Genomic DNA, 14,132 nt, shown 5'->3' on the forward strand with positions numbered 1-14,132 from the left:
GTAATTTTCTTAATTCTGAATCTATAGAGCAGCACTAGGTAAAGTCAAGCAGGTATCATTTAGTATTTTAATAGGTTCAATGTATACGAATATCATAAATGTAACGTTGTGAACATACTGGTATCAATTGTATTTGAATAATGTTTTCTTTGCACAGGTGCGTTTATGGATATGCTCAATTTGTAAACAGGACTCTGCCGAAATTAGTATAGTATTTTGATAGGTTGAATGTATACGAATCTCGTGAATGTAACGTTGTGAACATACTGGTATCAATTGTATTTGAATAATGTTTTCTTTACACAAGTGCGTGGATGGATATGCTCAATTTGTAAACAGGACTCTACCGAAATTAGTATAGTATTTTGAAAGGTTGAATGTATACGAATCTCATGAATGTAAAGTTGTGAACATACTAGTATCAATTGTATTTGAATAATGTTTTCTTTGCACAGGTGCGTGGATGGATATGCTCAATTTGTAAACAGGACTCTGCCGAAATTAGTATAGTATTTTGATAGGTTGAATGTATACGAATCTCGTGAATGTAACGTTGTGAAATATAATTTAGTCTCTCTATTTATGCTTTTTAGGTTTTATTTCTACTTTTATTTTCATAATATTGAAAGTAACACCAAACGGGCCTTGAGGAAAAAGGAAAGATTTCAATTAGGTGCAATTCAACTTGAATAGGGTGGAAATGTATACTCAGTAAAAGAGCTGTATGATATGATGATTTATCTTTAGAACTACCCAAAAAAAATAAAATCCTAAAAAGTGTATACCGAGCCATTTGTATTTCTACAACATTTGGTTCATGGCATCATTGTCTCCTTCCACTTTCAGATGCTTCAGAATTGTGTCACTTAAGATACAAAATTTTCATGAACATAAAAATTTTAATGTTTTGATCACAAACATATTGCTAATAGATTCTTTGGCATGGAGCATTAATCTTTTGTTCATAATAAGATTGATATGGAAAGGAGGGAATGTTTTATTTTTTAAAATATAAATTAAGATTTTTTGTTAATTAATACCAAGTTGCGAATCTAGATATGAATGAACAGCTTCAATGAAAAATTTTTATTCTCGATAATGGAATTCAAACTAAACGAGGGAAAACATTGGAATACTTTGGAATCATTGAATGCACAAACCAAATGCCAAGCAGAGGCACAATAGAACCAATCATTAAATCAAAAATGTAATGACAATCCAAAATATAGAAAGTTACATAAGCTAAACAGAAAAATAACATGCGATCTGTAAAGGAGGAAGTTCTATCAACTCCTATTGATAATGGATACATATATGATGAAGAAGTCAAAGTTAAAAAACATTAAATGCATGACAGTGTTGTCCCAACTCTATATGCTAGAACATGTTAATAACATAGAAGAAGGAAATAATTTACAAATCTCTAAATTTTGTAGGATTCATGAAGGATGAAAGGGTTTTAACATTCGAAAATGTAAAGACAATCCAAGGGGGGATTGTCATCTGAAGGAGAAGCAGAATCAAAATTCAGCTTCTCTCAGCTACTCGCTGCCTTCTCTTCATTACCACCTACCCTGCCGAACACTGAACTACTCTTCTTCTCTAGTGAAATCCATGGATTCTCTTCAGGCTTCAAAATGTTCGTCAGCAACTTCTGGCCTACTAGCTGAGGTTGCTGCTTATTATCTTGTCCTCTTTTCTTTCATGTAGTTATCACTGCCGATTTGGCATTTGTTGCTGCTTGTTTTCTTCTACCCCCATTCTTTCCCACTTTTGGGCCAGCAGCTACCACCTCCACCTTAAAATCTTCATTGCTGAAATCATTGTTTTCATCTTCCCTATTAGATATCTCTGTAACAGTTAACGACTTTTCTGTGCTGCAGCCCTTGATACTTTCTTTCTTGCTGGCACTTGGGGAATTTCATGTTAATTCCCAACATCAAGAACAATAAGTTTTGAAATGAGTAGAAGAATAGATAAGTATAATTATAGTAGTCATTGGAGGAGTAATGACTAGTCTATCTGATTTGAGATCATCAGGGTGTGTCCTTACTTGGACAAATGGTACGGCTTGGAGCAAATTGGCCAGGGTGATTGCTAATCAGAGATGGATTCTGGGGGATCTGAGGGCTAAGGTTGAATTCCTTTTCCTTGGGATTATCTCTAATCACTTGCTGTGCCTAATTTCCATGTTTGAAGAGGGGTGTCTGGGAAGACGATCTTTAAAAATTTTCAACATGTGGACTCTAAACCATAATTTTCTCGACATTATCAGGCAAGGTTGGGATGTGCAAAGTCTAGGGCTTTGAGCAATTCAAATTGTTGAGGAGACTTCAAGGCTTGAAAAAACTTGTAAAGGCTCTTAATGCATCCCATTTCTCCTACATTTCGGCTAGAGCATAGAAGGCTGGGAATGATGTGATCGAGAAACTGCATGACAATCCCTCGGATGGTGACCTGCAACTACTACTGAATGAAAGGAGAGGGACTGTGAAATGATAGATGGGAAAGGAGAGGGATTGTGAAATGATAGGTGGTCTGGGTGTGCTGGATCTGAAAGCCTGGAATCTTTCCTTACTCACAAAAACACTCTAGAATATCCACTCTAAAAAAGACTCTCTCTGGTCCAAATGCATCAATCAAATCTACTTGAAAGGTTCAAGTCTGTGGGAGGCCAGGATAACAAATGATGAATCCTCACTATACAAAAAGCTCATTGGAATTAAGAACCAGATTATGTATGTGCGAACCACATGGTCTGGCCTCTACTATTTATCCCATATGAAATTCCAGAAATAGGAAAAGGTTTGAAGGAAAATTCATATCCCCAATGGAGTTGATTGTGACCATTCAGAAACATATATACACAATACTAGGCCAAAAAGCCTCTAGGTTGCTCAGGCTCTCTTAAGATCCTGAGTGTTGACTTTAAAAAAGGCTGTTAGTGAAGCTAAATATAGATCATTTAATAATTTGTATGATAGATTAGGTACAAAAGAAGGGGAAAGAGATATATTTAAACTTGCTAAAGTTAAAGAAAGGAAGAGCAAGGACTTAGGAAATGTAAAATGTATAAAAAGTAAGGATGATATTGTCTTGGTTAAGGACGAAGATATTAAAAAAAGATGACAAAGTTACTTTAGTAATATTTAATGAAAACAAAATAGAAGACTTAAACTTAGAATTGTCAAATGAGGAAAAGACTAAAAATATAACATTTATTCGCAAAATTAGAGTTAACGAAGTTAAATTTGCACTAAAAAAGATGAAAAATAGGAAAGTTATGAGACCAGATAACATCCTAATTGAAGTTTGGAAATGTTTGGGTGATAACAGAATTATATGGTTAACTAATTTATTTAATACAATTGTAAAAACTAAGAAAATGTCAGATGAATAGAGGAAAAATACTTTAATACCTATATACAAAAATAAATGAAATATTCAAAATTGTAATAACTATCGTGGAATTAAACTTATGAGTCATACGATGAAACTATAGGAAATAATAGTTGAATAAAGATTAAGGTTAGAAACAAAGATCTCAGAAAATTAATGGAAAAGTTTAGGGAAAAGTAGAGGGACTTGCATATGATATTTATTGACCTTTTAGAAAACATATGATAGGATACTTAGGGAAGTTCTATGGTAGGTTTTAGAGAAAAAGGGTGTATGTTGTAGGTATACCGATGTCATTAAGGATATGTACAATGGAGTAATGACTAGTGTAAGAACTATAGATGGAGAAACTAGAGAATTTCCAATTACCATGTGTACATCAAGGATCTACTTTGAGTCCTTATCTTTTTGCTTTAGTGATGGACCAATTGACTAAGAGTATTCAAAAGGAGGTTCCATGGTGTATGTTGTTTGCAGATGATATTGTATTAATTGACGAAACTAAGAATGGAGAAAGGCTGAGTTAGAATTATGGAGAGAAGCTTTGGAATCTAAAGACTTTAAGATAAGTGGAAATAAAACAGAATATATGAAATGTAATTTTAGTAATGATAGGAGGAATATTGGAGACAAAGTTAAACTTAATGATGAAGAAATAAATAGCACTTGTAGATTTTGATACCTTGGATCTATTATGCAAGTTGAAGGAGAAATTGAAGATGATGTAATGCATAAAGTTAAAGTAGGTTAGGTAAAATGGAAAAATGTTTCAAGTGTGCTATGTGATTATAGAATACCTTTAAAATTGAAATTGAAGTTTTATAGGACAGCTATAAGACTAGTTATGCTATATGGATCGAAATGTTGGGTGACGAAGAAACATAATATCCAAAAAGTAAAAATTGTCGAGATGAGGATGCTTAAATGGATGAGTGGTATAATATTGAAAGATAAATTAATGAATGAACATATTCGTGGTAAGTTAGGTGTAGCTCCTATAAAAGATAAGATAAGGGAGGGACGACTCAGATGGTATAAACACTTGCAACGTAGACCTTATAGTGCAATTGTGAGGAAGAGTAACTTAGTTACTGTGGGGGGCAGTAGAAGGGGTAGAGGTAGACCTAAAATAACTTGAGAGGAGATAGTGAGTAAGGATTTAATATCCTTGAATCTATCAAAAGAAATGGTCCATGATCGCATAAATTGGCGGAAAACAATTCATATAACCAACGCCACTTAGTGGGACTAAGGTTTGGTTTTGTTGTTGTATTTAATTTATTTATGTTGATTTCGATTTAAATTGTATTTAATTTTAACTTTTCATTTAATTTATTCGTGTTGTGTCGAATATTGAGTGATATCGATTTAGTACGAGCATGTTAAATAATCAATATAAATAAATAATTTAAAACCTCATAAATAATTATTACATATTCAATTTGATTTGATTTGATTTGATTTTTTTATTAAATATTTCTAATTTTGAAATTAGAAATCATTCAAAATCAATCAAATCAATTAAAACACTAAAATTAATCTTTTATTTTGAACTAAATCCATGTACAAAAATAGTAAAATATGTAAAATTACACATTTGAAATGCTAATCCTTGGTTTTATTTCTCTTCTTATTCATGGAACTTTAAAATAACAAAAACTATTGAATTCAAAACAACTTATTAAAAATTATAGAAAAAAGACACTCATCTTCCCTGAAATTTAACAAAAATATAGAAATATCACCTAAAATTTCAAAAAATAATATAAACTTCCTCTAAGATTTCAAAAATACCATATACTATCCTTGAAATTTGTCAAAAAGATAAAAATCTTCCTAAAAAAACTTGTTCTTTTGCAAAATACAAAAAGAGGATAGTATCTTTTTGGCAACTTTAATGTGAGATTCTTGAAACCCCATCATAGCCCTTGAAAATTTTAAAATCGCTCAAGGGAGATCAATGTCATTTTCCATAAAAATTAACACTCTTCTCTATTAAAAAAAAAAGGGGGGGCATTCAATGTAAGAGAGAATAACAAAGGAGCTTAGTGAAAGAACATTAGCCATCTTTTTGGCAATCTGATATACAGCCAATGGAGAAGCTTTGACTATAACCAAAACAGTAAAAGGAAACAAAGAAAGTTGTTCTTTCACTCGAGATATTCTAGGAAATGTCACAACAACAAGTGCTACAAACAGCTCCCTCTTACTGAATGTCATTCTTGATCAACCCTTTTTCCACAGCAGCATTCTTGATGAGCTTGAGAGATTCCTCGAAATCATCACAAAGCTTGTGCGGGTCGGGAATCACGTCTTGATCAACTCCTGCAACGATGGTCATCTTGTTCATGTAACTTTGAAAATGGACCGTCAATGCCTGCAAAAAAGAAATAATGAGGTGATTAGGATCGGTTCTTGACAATGAAAATCAAGGACAAGTTATTATTCAGTGTAGGGTAAAGGAGTTCTAGAGGACTACTTACATGGGGATGCCCGTAAACACTAGGAGCAAGGTAAGCCAAAGGATGGCCACAGAAGCTAATTTCCTCAACCGGACCAACCACATTTGAAAATGACATTGTAGTGTTAGATAGAACTCTGTGAATTAGAGCTGCAGCAACCTGTCAACCATTGACCCCACCAAAAAAAAATGCACCAATTCAAAATTCATTTTACTTTCAACCGATGAGAATGCATAAAGATAAGTTTTGGAGTCAAATGATCAAACTAGTACGAGAGACCAAAAAGGGAGAGACTGAAGTGAAGGGTCTCTCCTTCCTCTGTCTGTATGTGCATGGGCATCTGTGTCTACGTATGGGTGGTGTTTGTGTGTGCAAGAGGAGAAAGGGCCAATATACCTTTACTCCAAATATATTGAGTAATAGCTTAGCACTTGTGTATGTCAAAATGGGTTCGAGTGAGAGCTTTTTCCGATCAATAGTTGCTTTTGCCCGATGAATGTACTCCAACGGGTCATCTTGTAAAGCAATTGGGAAAGGGAGTAAGATATAGCCAATCCAGTTACCCCACTTGAACTTGGACTTCATCATCATATCAGCAACTTCCTGTTGAATTAATCAAATGACAACGTTAGTGGTCAGGCATGGGAGTTGATATCACTTCCATGCTATCAAAATTCGAGAAAAAATATCAACTTCTAACACAAGCATGGGAGGTTATTTATCTATTTACTTTTTTTTTTTTTGCATCATACCCAGAGACATCTTTGAAATAACTTCGATAAAATTTTCAGCATGAAAATAATTCAGAACTTAATGGAACTGGCTGAAGAAAATTAGCAAAAAGCAGAGATAGGAAATGGATGTTTGTGCAAAAGAACAACTTATTCAGTACATGCACTTTGGGAAAATTTCCAACAATATAAAGGGGACATATAGTGAAAAGACAAGTGGAGATATTTCACCTCAATCCCTGCAGATGGTCTGATGTTAACGAGAAGGGCTGACCTGAGGCGAATACGTTTTGGGAGATTATTCCCCTTCTTAGCTGCACCCTTATTACTCTCTCGTTCGCCTGCCAAATGCAACCAAAAAAGAGGAGGGGGGGGGGGGGGAGATCAGAACAGTAAATTTAACCACTTGAACAAACTGAATGAACACAAAGATTGATTGTCATCCACAAAGGAAAATGGATAAGGAAAAACAGTTCATTTAGTGTCTTATCAAAAAAGAGTTTTGTTATTGAACGGAAACCATCTCCCTTCTGGGAGTAAGCCCAATTCTCCAATAGCTGTTCAAGTGGGCCTTACCACTGGCATCTTACATGCGTCGGATTGCATTCCATGTGCCTCCGAACCAATCCTACCTCTCACGTCTTGACCCTATTCAGATCCATCCCCAACCTAGATGATCCTCATTGGCCTCGACGACACACTTGGTCCTTCAACTGTTAGTATGTTAGGAGAATTAGCTTCACTTCTCAACTTTTACATGTCGCTCACCCAAAGTTACAAACCGTTGGCTCTGATACCACTTGTTAGGACTGGAGGAGCCCATGAGTGGGCTTGATACACATGAATGAACACCAACTTGACCCAAAAGCTTAAACCTATTGGGTCTTGAGTCCAACCATGTATATAAGCACCCATCATCCACTCAAATTTTTCAATGTGGGACAAGCTCACAAGTGGAATTCTCAAGAGTCTTGTTGTCCACATTTATTATGTGGTATTTAAAAATTTATTGTTTGTTTATCTATCCACGTGCTGCTGAACTGCACATGTGGGGGGGTGTTAAAACTTCATATACATTGTTGGTCACAACCTAACAACTTAAACTTTTAGGTAAATTGGTAATCTAATAAGTTTGAAGATAGGCGAGCCTAACTAAAACTACTATGCCCAGGAATGTCATTAATCAAAGACTTCTCCTTCAACTTAGATTGCCCTTCTACTCAATATCAAGCATGTATGACCAGCACGAATACCATCCAATGAACAGATGAATCAGGGGAAAAATCAATTCAAGAATAAAAACTCACCATATCTCCGACTAAGATATTGAGCAAGACCAGCATGTGTTACTCCCAATATAACGTCATTAATGGTCTGAGAAAAAAACCACATGAAGGAGACATTCAGTGGAAAGTAATGGCTGCGATTAACTGAGTTTTTTAATTTTTTTGGCAGGCATGTCTATGCCCAAAAATTTTATCAACATACCGCATTTGTGGCATTCTTCACCAGCTTTATCTCATCGAGGCTAACTGTTCGGTGCACAAACCGTTTAACAGTCCAACCGACATTGGGTGCACCCTTAATAGGTGTATCTTTGTCCTTCAAAAAAATCATAGTTGCTACAAAAAACAAAACATCCACAAATGTGTTCCAAAAGAGCTTAAACACCAACCATATAATCTTTAAGAACTGCCAAAACCCACATGAACTTCTAGAACCAGCCCGTTTCTGAGTTGGAATAGTAGGCAATGCTTCTGGGTCAGATGTCTTCCGAGTACAAGCAAGGAGGACAGATATAAGGGACACACCATCACCAATTGAGTGGTGAATCCGAAAAATTCCAACAGCATTTGCATCTGAGGTTTTGATGTTGAGGATGTGGAGTTCCCATAACGGCTTCGAGAGATCCATTGGGATCTTAGTAAGATTTGAGACATAGTCTTCAACAAATTTGTCTGGTGCATCTACATTGGGGTCTAAATCTGGAATAGTAATATGGTCATCTAAGTTCACCGTTGTCCGAACCCATCTCTTCTTCCCACCTTTTTTACCATCGATGACCTTTTGTTACACAAATATTTGAAAAAATGCAGCCAAGTTAATGTAACACCTAATAAACAAGACAAGAAGGAATGGAAAAAAAATATATATATACAAAAAAGAAGAGGAAAGAACTCTGCTTAAGATGACTTCATATTTCGCAAATTTTCCAAAACGCAGAAGTAAACTAAAGCAAGTTATTATCAGCAAGCCCCAAGAAAATTAGTGCCATGGATTGTGAAATTCTGATGGAGAAAGTAGCAGGCAGAATAAACAATTGGATGTATAAATTTCTCTCCTATGCATTCAGAATCCAATTAATTAGAAGATTCTCCAAGAGCTATCACCCAGATTGGGCCTACACCATCCATATTCCAAACTCAGTGGTCAAGGAGCTTGAGAAGAAGTTCAAAGCTTTTTAATGGAAAGGCTATCAGAGCAGTCCCATGCCCATGCTGCAACTCAGCCATAGCCTACACCAGCTGGGTACGCCTCATGTGATGCTAATTCAGGGAATTTACATAATAGCCCCATCCACAGCTGAGGTGTCTTTGTACCATTTTGTAATTATTCAATTTGTTTTTTACTTCTTGTTAGAATATTCTTTGGTTGTTGCATTCTGTTTTCCCTTTCCCTGTATAAATAACCAAGCCTGTGTACAGTTCATACACACAGAAAATTAATACAATTTTCAGTGCCTTCTGCAGCAGCTTTGCCTTTTCTTTTCTCTGCTCTTACACCTTCTGCAGCAGCTTTATCTTCTTCTTTTCTTACAAAGGCAACGATTGGAACACAAATGTTTGTAAGGCGAAATGGAGGGATGAGTGTTAACCAATTGAAGACGGTGTTTCTGGGTTTGAAACGTGGAATTCTGCCACTATCTTGAAACTGATTTGGAATATCTGCCACTCTAAACAGTTCTTGCAATTCCTACATATGGAAGGTGATTCTCAGGCACGGAAGAAGGACTTACCCAAACATGCAGCCAACAGCGGGTAATGGCAAACCAGTTGACTTGTTACTTTATAATTGGCACTTGAACAGATCCTTGATTGAAAAAACTATGACCCTTCTATTCAAAATGAGTTGGGGATTACAAAGTCTTGCACACTTAACATCTTCATTTGTGGTAACCAACCATTGGAATTGGCCTAGAAGAAAAATTCAAAGTGTAACGAATATGATTGACGCAACTACGGTGCAGCCTAATGCAGAGGAATAGGATATACTGTGGTGGAAACAATCCGAATCAGGTAGGTTTGCACTGAGTTTAGCATGGGAGGCCATTAGGGGGAGGAGTCCTATTAGCCCTTGGTATGGAGTGGTTTGATTTAAGCAAGCTATTCCAAAACATTTGTTTTTTAGTCAGACAGCTATTAGAAACAACTGATTGTCTACTCTCTGGATCGGATCTAAAGCTTAGGTGTTGTAGTATTGAGTAGGGGCTGGTTTTCTTTGCTGTTTTGCTTTTGTGTAATTGCTGTAAATAGTCATCTTGTATATGGTCTTTGGATTTTCCCTTCTGAAGTAAAATTGCTGCTTGCTTGTTCCCAAAAAAAAAAAGTCATTCTCAGCAAGCAAGAAAGATGGGGAAAATATTTTGCTTAAGAAATCAGGCATTTCTTGGGTATGCTCCTAATAAGATTACGCCAAAAAGTTTTGAATGAAGTCAAACATATATGATGGCCAGCAAAAAATAAAAAGAAGAAATCAAGTACATTTATTTGATGAGTTGAAACAATCTGATTTGGGTTCTTCTCTAATCATCCTTATTATTTGCTGTAAACACGAGCTAATTATAGGATTAACAGAGAAGAAAACACGAGAAAATAGAACATGGATTTTTAAAATTCCTCTTTCTTTCTATATTAAAAATGACAAATACAATGAAGAAATACACAAGTCAGACAATCAGATTAGGTGTAGGAAAAGCTGACTTCTCCTGCACATGGACAGCCAAGAGGCCTGCATTTGACTTCTTCCAAAGAATCCAAACAAGCCTCCTCCTTTCCCGGATTTTTTTTTTAAAAAAAATTATTAATTGATAGCATTATATGCATTAAAGGATAAAAATTAAAATAATAATGCAAACTGGCAACCCCTTCCAAGTCACCCCATTGACAATAGCCAAGAACAATGAATGATGTTCAACCTACTTATTGAAGGAAAGGAGAGTTGAAATTACGAGAAAGTCCTCATGTCGGGTAGATTACCTATGCCCAGAACGAGGGTAGAGTGGTCATTTAACACAGGTAGATCCAGCCACCAGCAAACCAAGAATGGTCCGTGGACTGTGGCCCTGCAATTGACCTCTCATCACAGCCCATACCCATAGTTTTTTCTTAATTTTTAATTATATTAGAATAATTTTTTATTTTAAATAAATATAAGATATTGAGAGAAAATACAGTGGCAAATAAATTTTTTTCTTTTTTTTTTTTTAATTTTTTCTTTGTTAAAGGTAATTCTTCATTCAAAGGGATCTCAGACCCCATTTAGGAAAAAAAAAAAAACTACAAAAAAAAGAAATTTATTTTTTTCATATTTGTTTATTGGGAAAGTGAAAAAAAAATAAATTAATTAATAAAAAATTTTATTTTTAATGATATTTGATATGTCAAAGAAAATATAAAATAAATAAATTTTAACATTCCCTTCCAAATAAAATCTTGATCCAACCTGAGATGATTTCATACTGACCTATCTACCCAATCAAGTTTCAATCATAATTCCACTCATTTTTAATGATAAAAAAAGGGTAAGCTCATGAAATTTACAATGCATTAATTATATTATTTTACATTAATATTTTTCATACAAATACAATAAATTCATAGTAAATAAATAAATAAAATCCCACTTGCATAGAATACAAATACAATCACAATCACAATATACATATGTATATTGTGATTCTCAATTCTTTGTATATTGTGATTCTCAATTCTTTGTCCTATTCATTTATGGTGAGGCTTTTTTGGATATTGGGGTGGAGAGCTTTCCCTAACACAAAAAAAAAAGAGAAGGACTGATGATACTTTCTTCACTTACAAAAATATAATGTAAAATTGCATGCTATGTGATCCATCCCTTTCCTGAACCACACATATACAAAAGTTTTGTACATCGGGCTGTCATTTTCTTTCTTCTCTTTGTTTGGTTTAAAATGTCTCGATTTTACAAATTATTATATATTTATAAAATTCACAATAATTTCCTAAAATGTTAAAATATCTTCCCATGAAATGAGACTATGGAGTGCAAATTAAAGTATGTGCATAATCATTTATAAAATTCTTTATTTAATACCTATTTTAATATCTTAAAAAATGTAAAATTTAATTAAATCGCAATTGCAACAACAGTCAAAAAATGGGAAAAAAATAATAATTAATAAAATAATCAATTATTCTGGAAAAATTTAAAATCATCAAGTATAAATTAACATGCTAATACTTAAATCCATATAAATCATACACGCATTTTAGTGGGTTATGTAGTTCTCGTAATATTTTAATGAGTGCGCACAAAAAAATAACATGCCAAGATTCAAAACTTAAGTTAAAAATTGTTACTCACAAGCCTGTTCGGAATCTAAATATGATTTAACATTTTAATAAATTAATATAAATTTTCTCATCAAATTGTTAAAAATGTATGTGCGGTAATAATTAATATTTTTTCATTTTTTGACAAATTGAGTAAAGATAATTATTTTTACAATATTTAATTTCATTTATCGCTATAAAAATTTAAAGATAATTATTGCATAATTTTTTTAAAAATAAAATTTTCAGAAACGTCCACGAGTGTTGAAATATAATACGTTACCCTTAGATTTTTTTTTTTATAATTATCACAAAAATTCGTTAAAATAACTAGTAAAATAATATATATATATATATATATATTACATTGCTTATATTAAAATTAATAGCATAATTTAATCAAAAAAACATATTTAGAATCTTAGATTTTTTTTTTTTTTTATTACATGAGTTCCATTGGCTAGGTGTTTTTACAATTGAACCTCCATGCTCCTTCTGATGCCTTTCACCGCGTCATTCCGTCGTAGATTCTTTCTTTTTTTAATAGGAATGCTTACATTTTAAATAGTTTTATATGGTTACAATTTTAAAATTATATTTAAGTTTATATTTAAGATGCATAAATTCTACTCAAAACTTTTAAATGATAAAACATAAATGTATTTAAAATTCAATTCACCAACTGAGGATTTAACTCTTCAAATAAATTCTAAAATTGTTAGTTTTCAAGGTTCAATCCTGGAGTTGAGAACATAAACTCTGTAAAAATTTAAAACACAGCCGAAATATTAAAAACAAATTAAAAATGTTTCCAAAAATCAAACTGTTTCTGAAACAAAGCATTTGCATCTAAAAATGGTAAAGTTCCAGAGCGCTTTCAGTTTCTCACCAGTTTGCCGGAGAAGCGGGGGTGCTTGAGCAGAGTGTTCACCAGCCCAGCCTTTATCACCACTGGGTTGATCTCCGTGCGGCACCCCATGATCGCCACGATGCAGCAGTTGAAGTTCGGCGAGTGAAACAGCCGCCCCGCCGGGCTCAGCGGCTCTCCCTTTTCCTCCGCCGCATATCCGGCGCTGGATCCGCCGGCGGAATCGCCGTCAGTAGGCGGCTTTCTCAGCCTGAGGCTTCTGAGTCCCCAAGGCTCGCCCGATGATGATTCCATTTCCATCGCGAGCTGCGGTTGCTTTATGGTGGGAGAATCGTAATTTTGTTCAAAGTTGAGGGGGCTTTGTCGGGGGCCGCTTTTCCCCCACGGTGTCGGCTTTGGACAGCCGGTCGAGGTGAGGCTTTTATGGGAAGGGGTTACGGAAATGCCCCTCGAGTTGGGATGAATAACGCCCGCCCGGCCTGGCCCGGCACCCGTGTGTAATATAAAAAACATACAATTATATATATATATATATACACGCACAGCACTATGGCACCATTGGAGAAGCGCAGCAGTGCTGGGTGAACTGGGCATTTTAATAAAATAATAATAATAAAATATATTAAAATTTATTTAGATCTCTTTTATTTAAATATTATTTATATGGTTGTTATACTATTCTACTCGGTTTGTTTAGTATTTTCAGTTAAATTGATCTAAATAATACGTTGCCTAAGTAACCTTTATTGTGAAAAATTAATTTAACTAAAAATATATAGATGTTTTGTGCGGAGTTATTTATGTGAATAATGCTTGACCCAAAGTAAGATACAGTTTGGCTAAATAACGTCCCGCGATGATAAATGCGTGATGATTATAAAGATTTTTTGTAGAGACCCAAACCTCAAAAATAAAAGAAAAATAAATAAAGAAAAGAGAAAAATAAAGAAAAGAAGAAAATGATTTGGAAAAGGACAAAACCGTCGACAATTTTCTTGCAATGCAAGATATCGGGAGCTAAATGCGGAGGAATATGGTTTGGTTAAGGTCAAACCGTCAACAGTTTCATGCGGGGCCACTA

The 14,132-nt window shown here is 34.4% G+C and overlaps 1 protein-coding gene across 1 annotated transcript; it reads right to left on the bottom strand.

The window, feature by feature from the left end:
• Nucleotides 1-5,444: 5,444 nt before the first annotated feature.
• Nucleotides 5,445-13,544, bottom strand: LOC131146212 (wax ester synthase/diacylglycerol acyltransferase 11-like). Its single transcript, XM_058095631.1, has 7 exons — nucleotides 13,073-13,544; nucleotides 8,081-8,656; nucleotides 7,900-7,966; nucleotides 6,824-6,933; nucleotides 6,258-6,464; nucleotides 5,883-6,020; nucleotides 5,445-5,776 (listed from the first exon to the last, which is right to left on the bottom strand). Exons 1-7 carry the CDS (start codon nucleotides 13,349-13,351, stop codon nucleotides 5,606-5,608), a joined length of 1,548 nt encoding a protein of 515 aa, XP_057951614.1. The 5' UTR covers nucleotides 13,352-13,544; the 3' UTR covers nucleotides 5,445-5,605.
• Nucleotides 13,545-14,132: the final 588 nt, after the last annotated feature.

Source organism: Malania oleifera, chromosome 13 (genome assembly GCF_029873635.1).
Source record: "Malania oleifera isolate guangnan ecotype guangnan chromosome 13, ASM2987363v1, whole genome shotgun sequence".
In the NCBI taxonomy this organism is placed as follows: Eukaryota; Viridiplantae; Streptophyta; class Magnoliopsida; order Santalales; family Ximeniaceae; genus Malania; species Malania oleifera.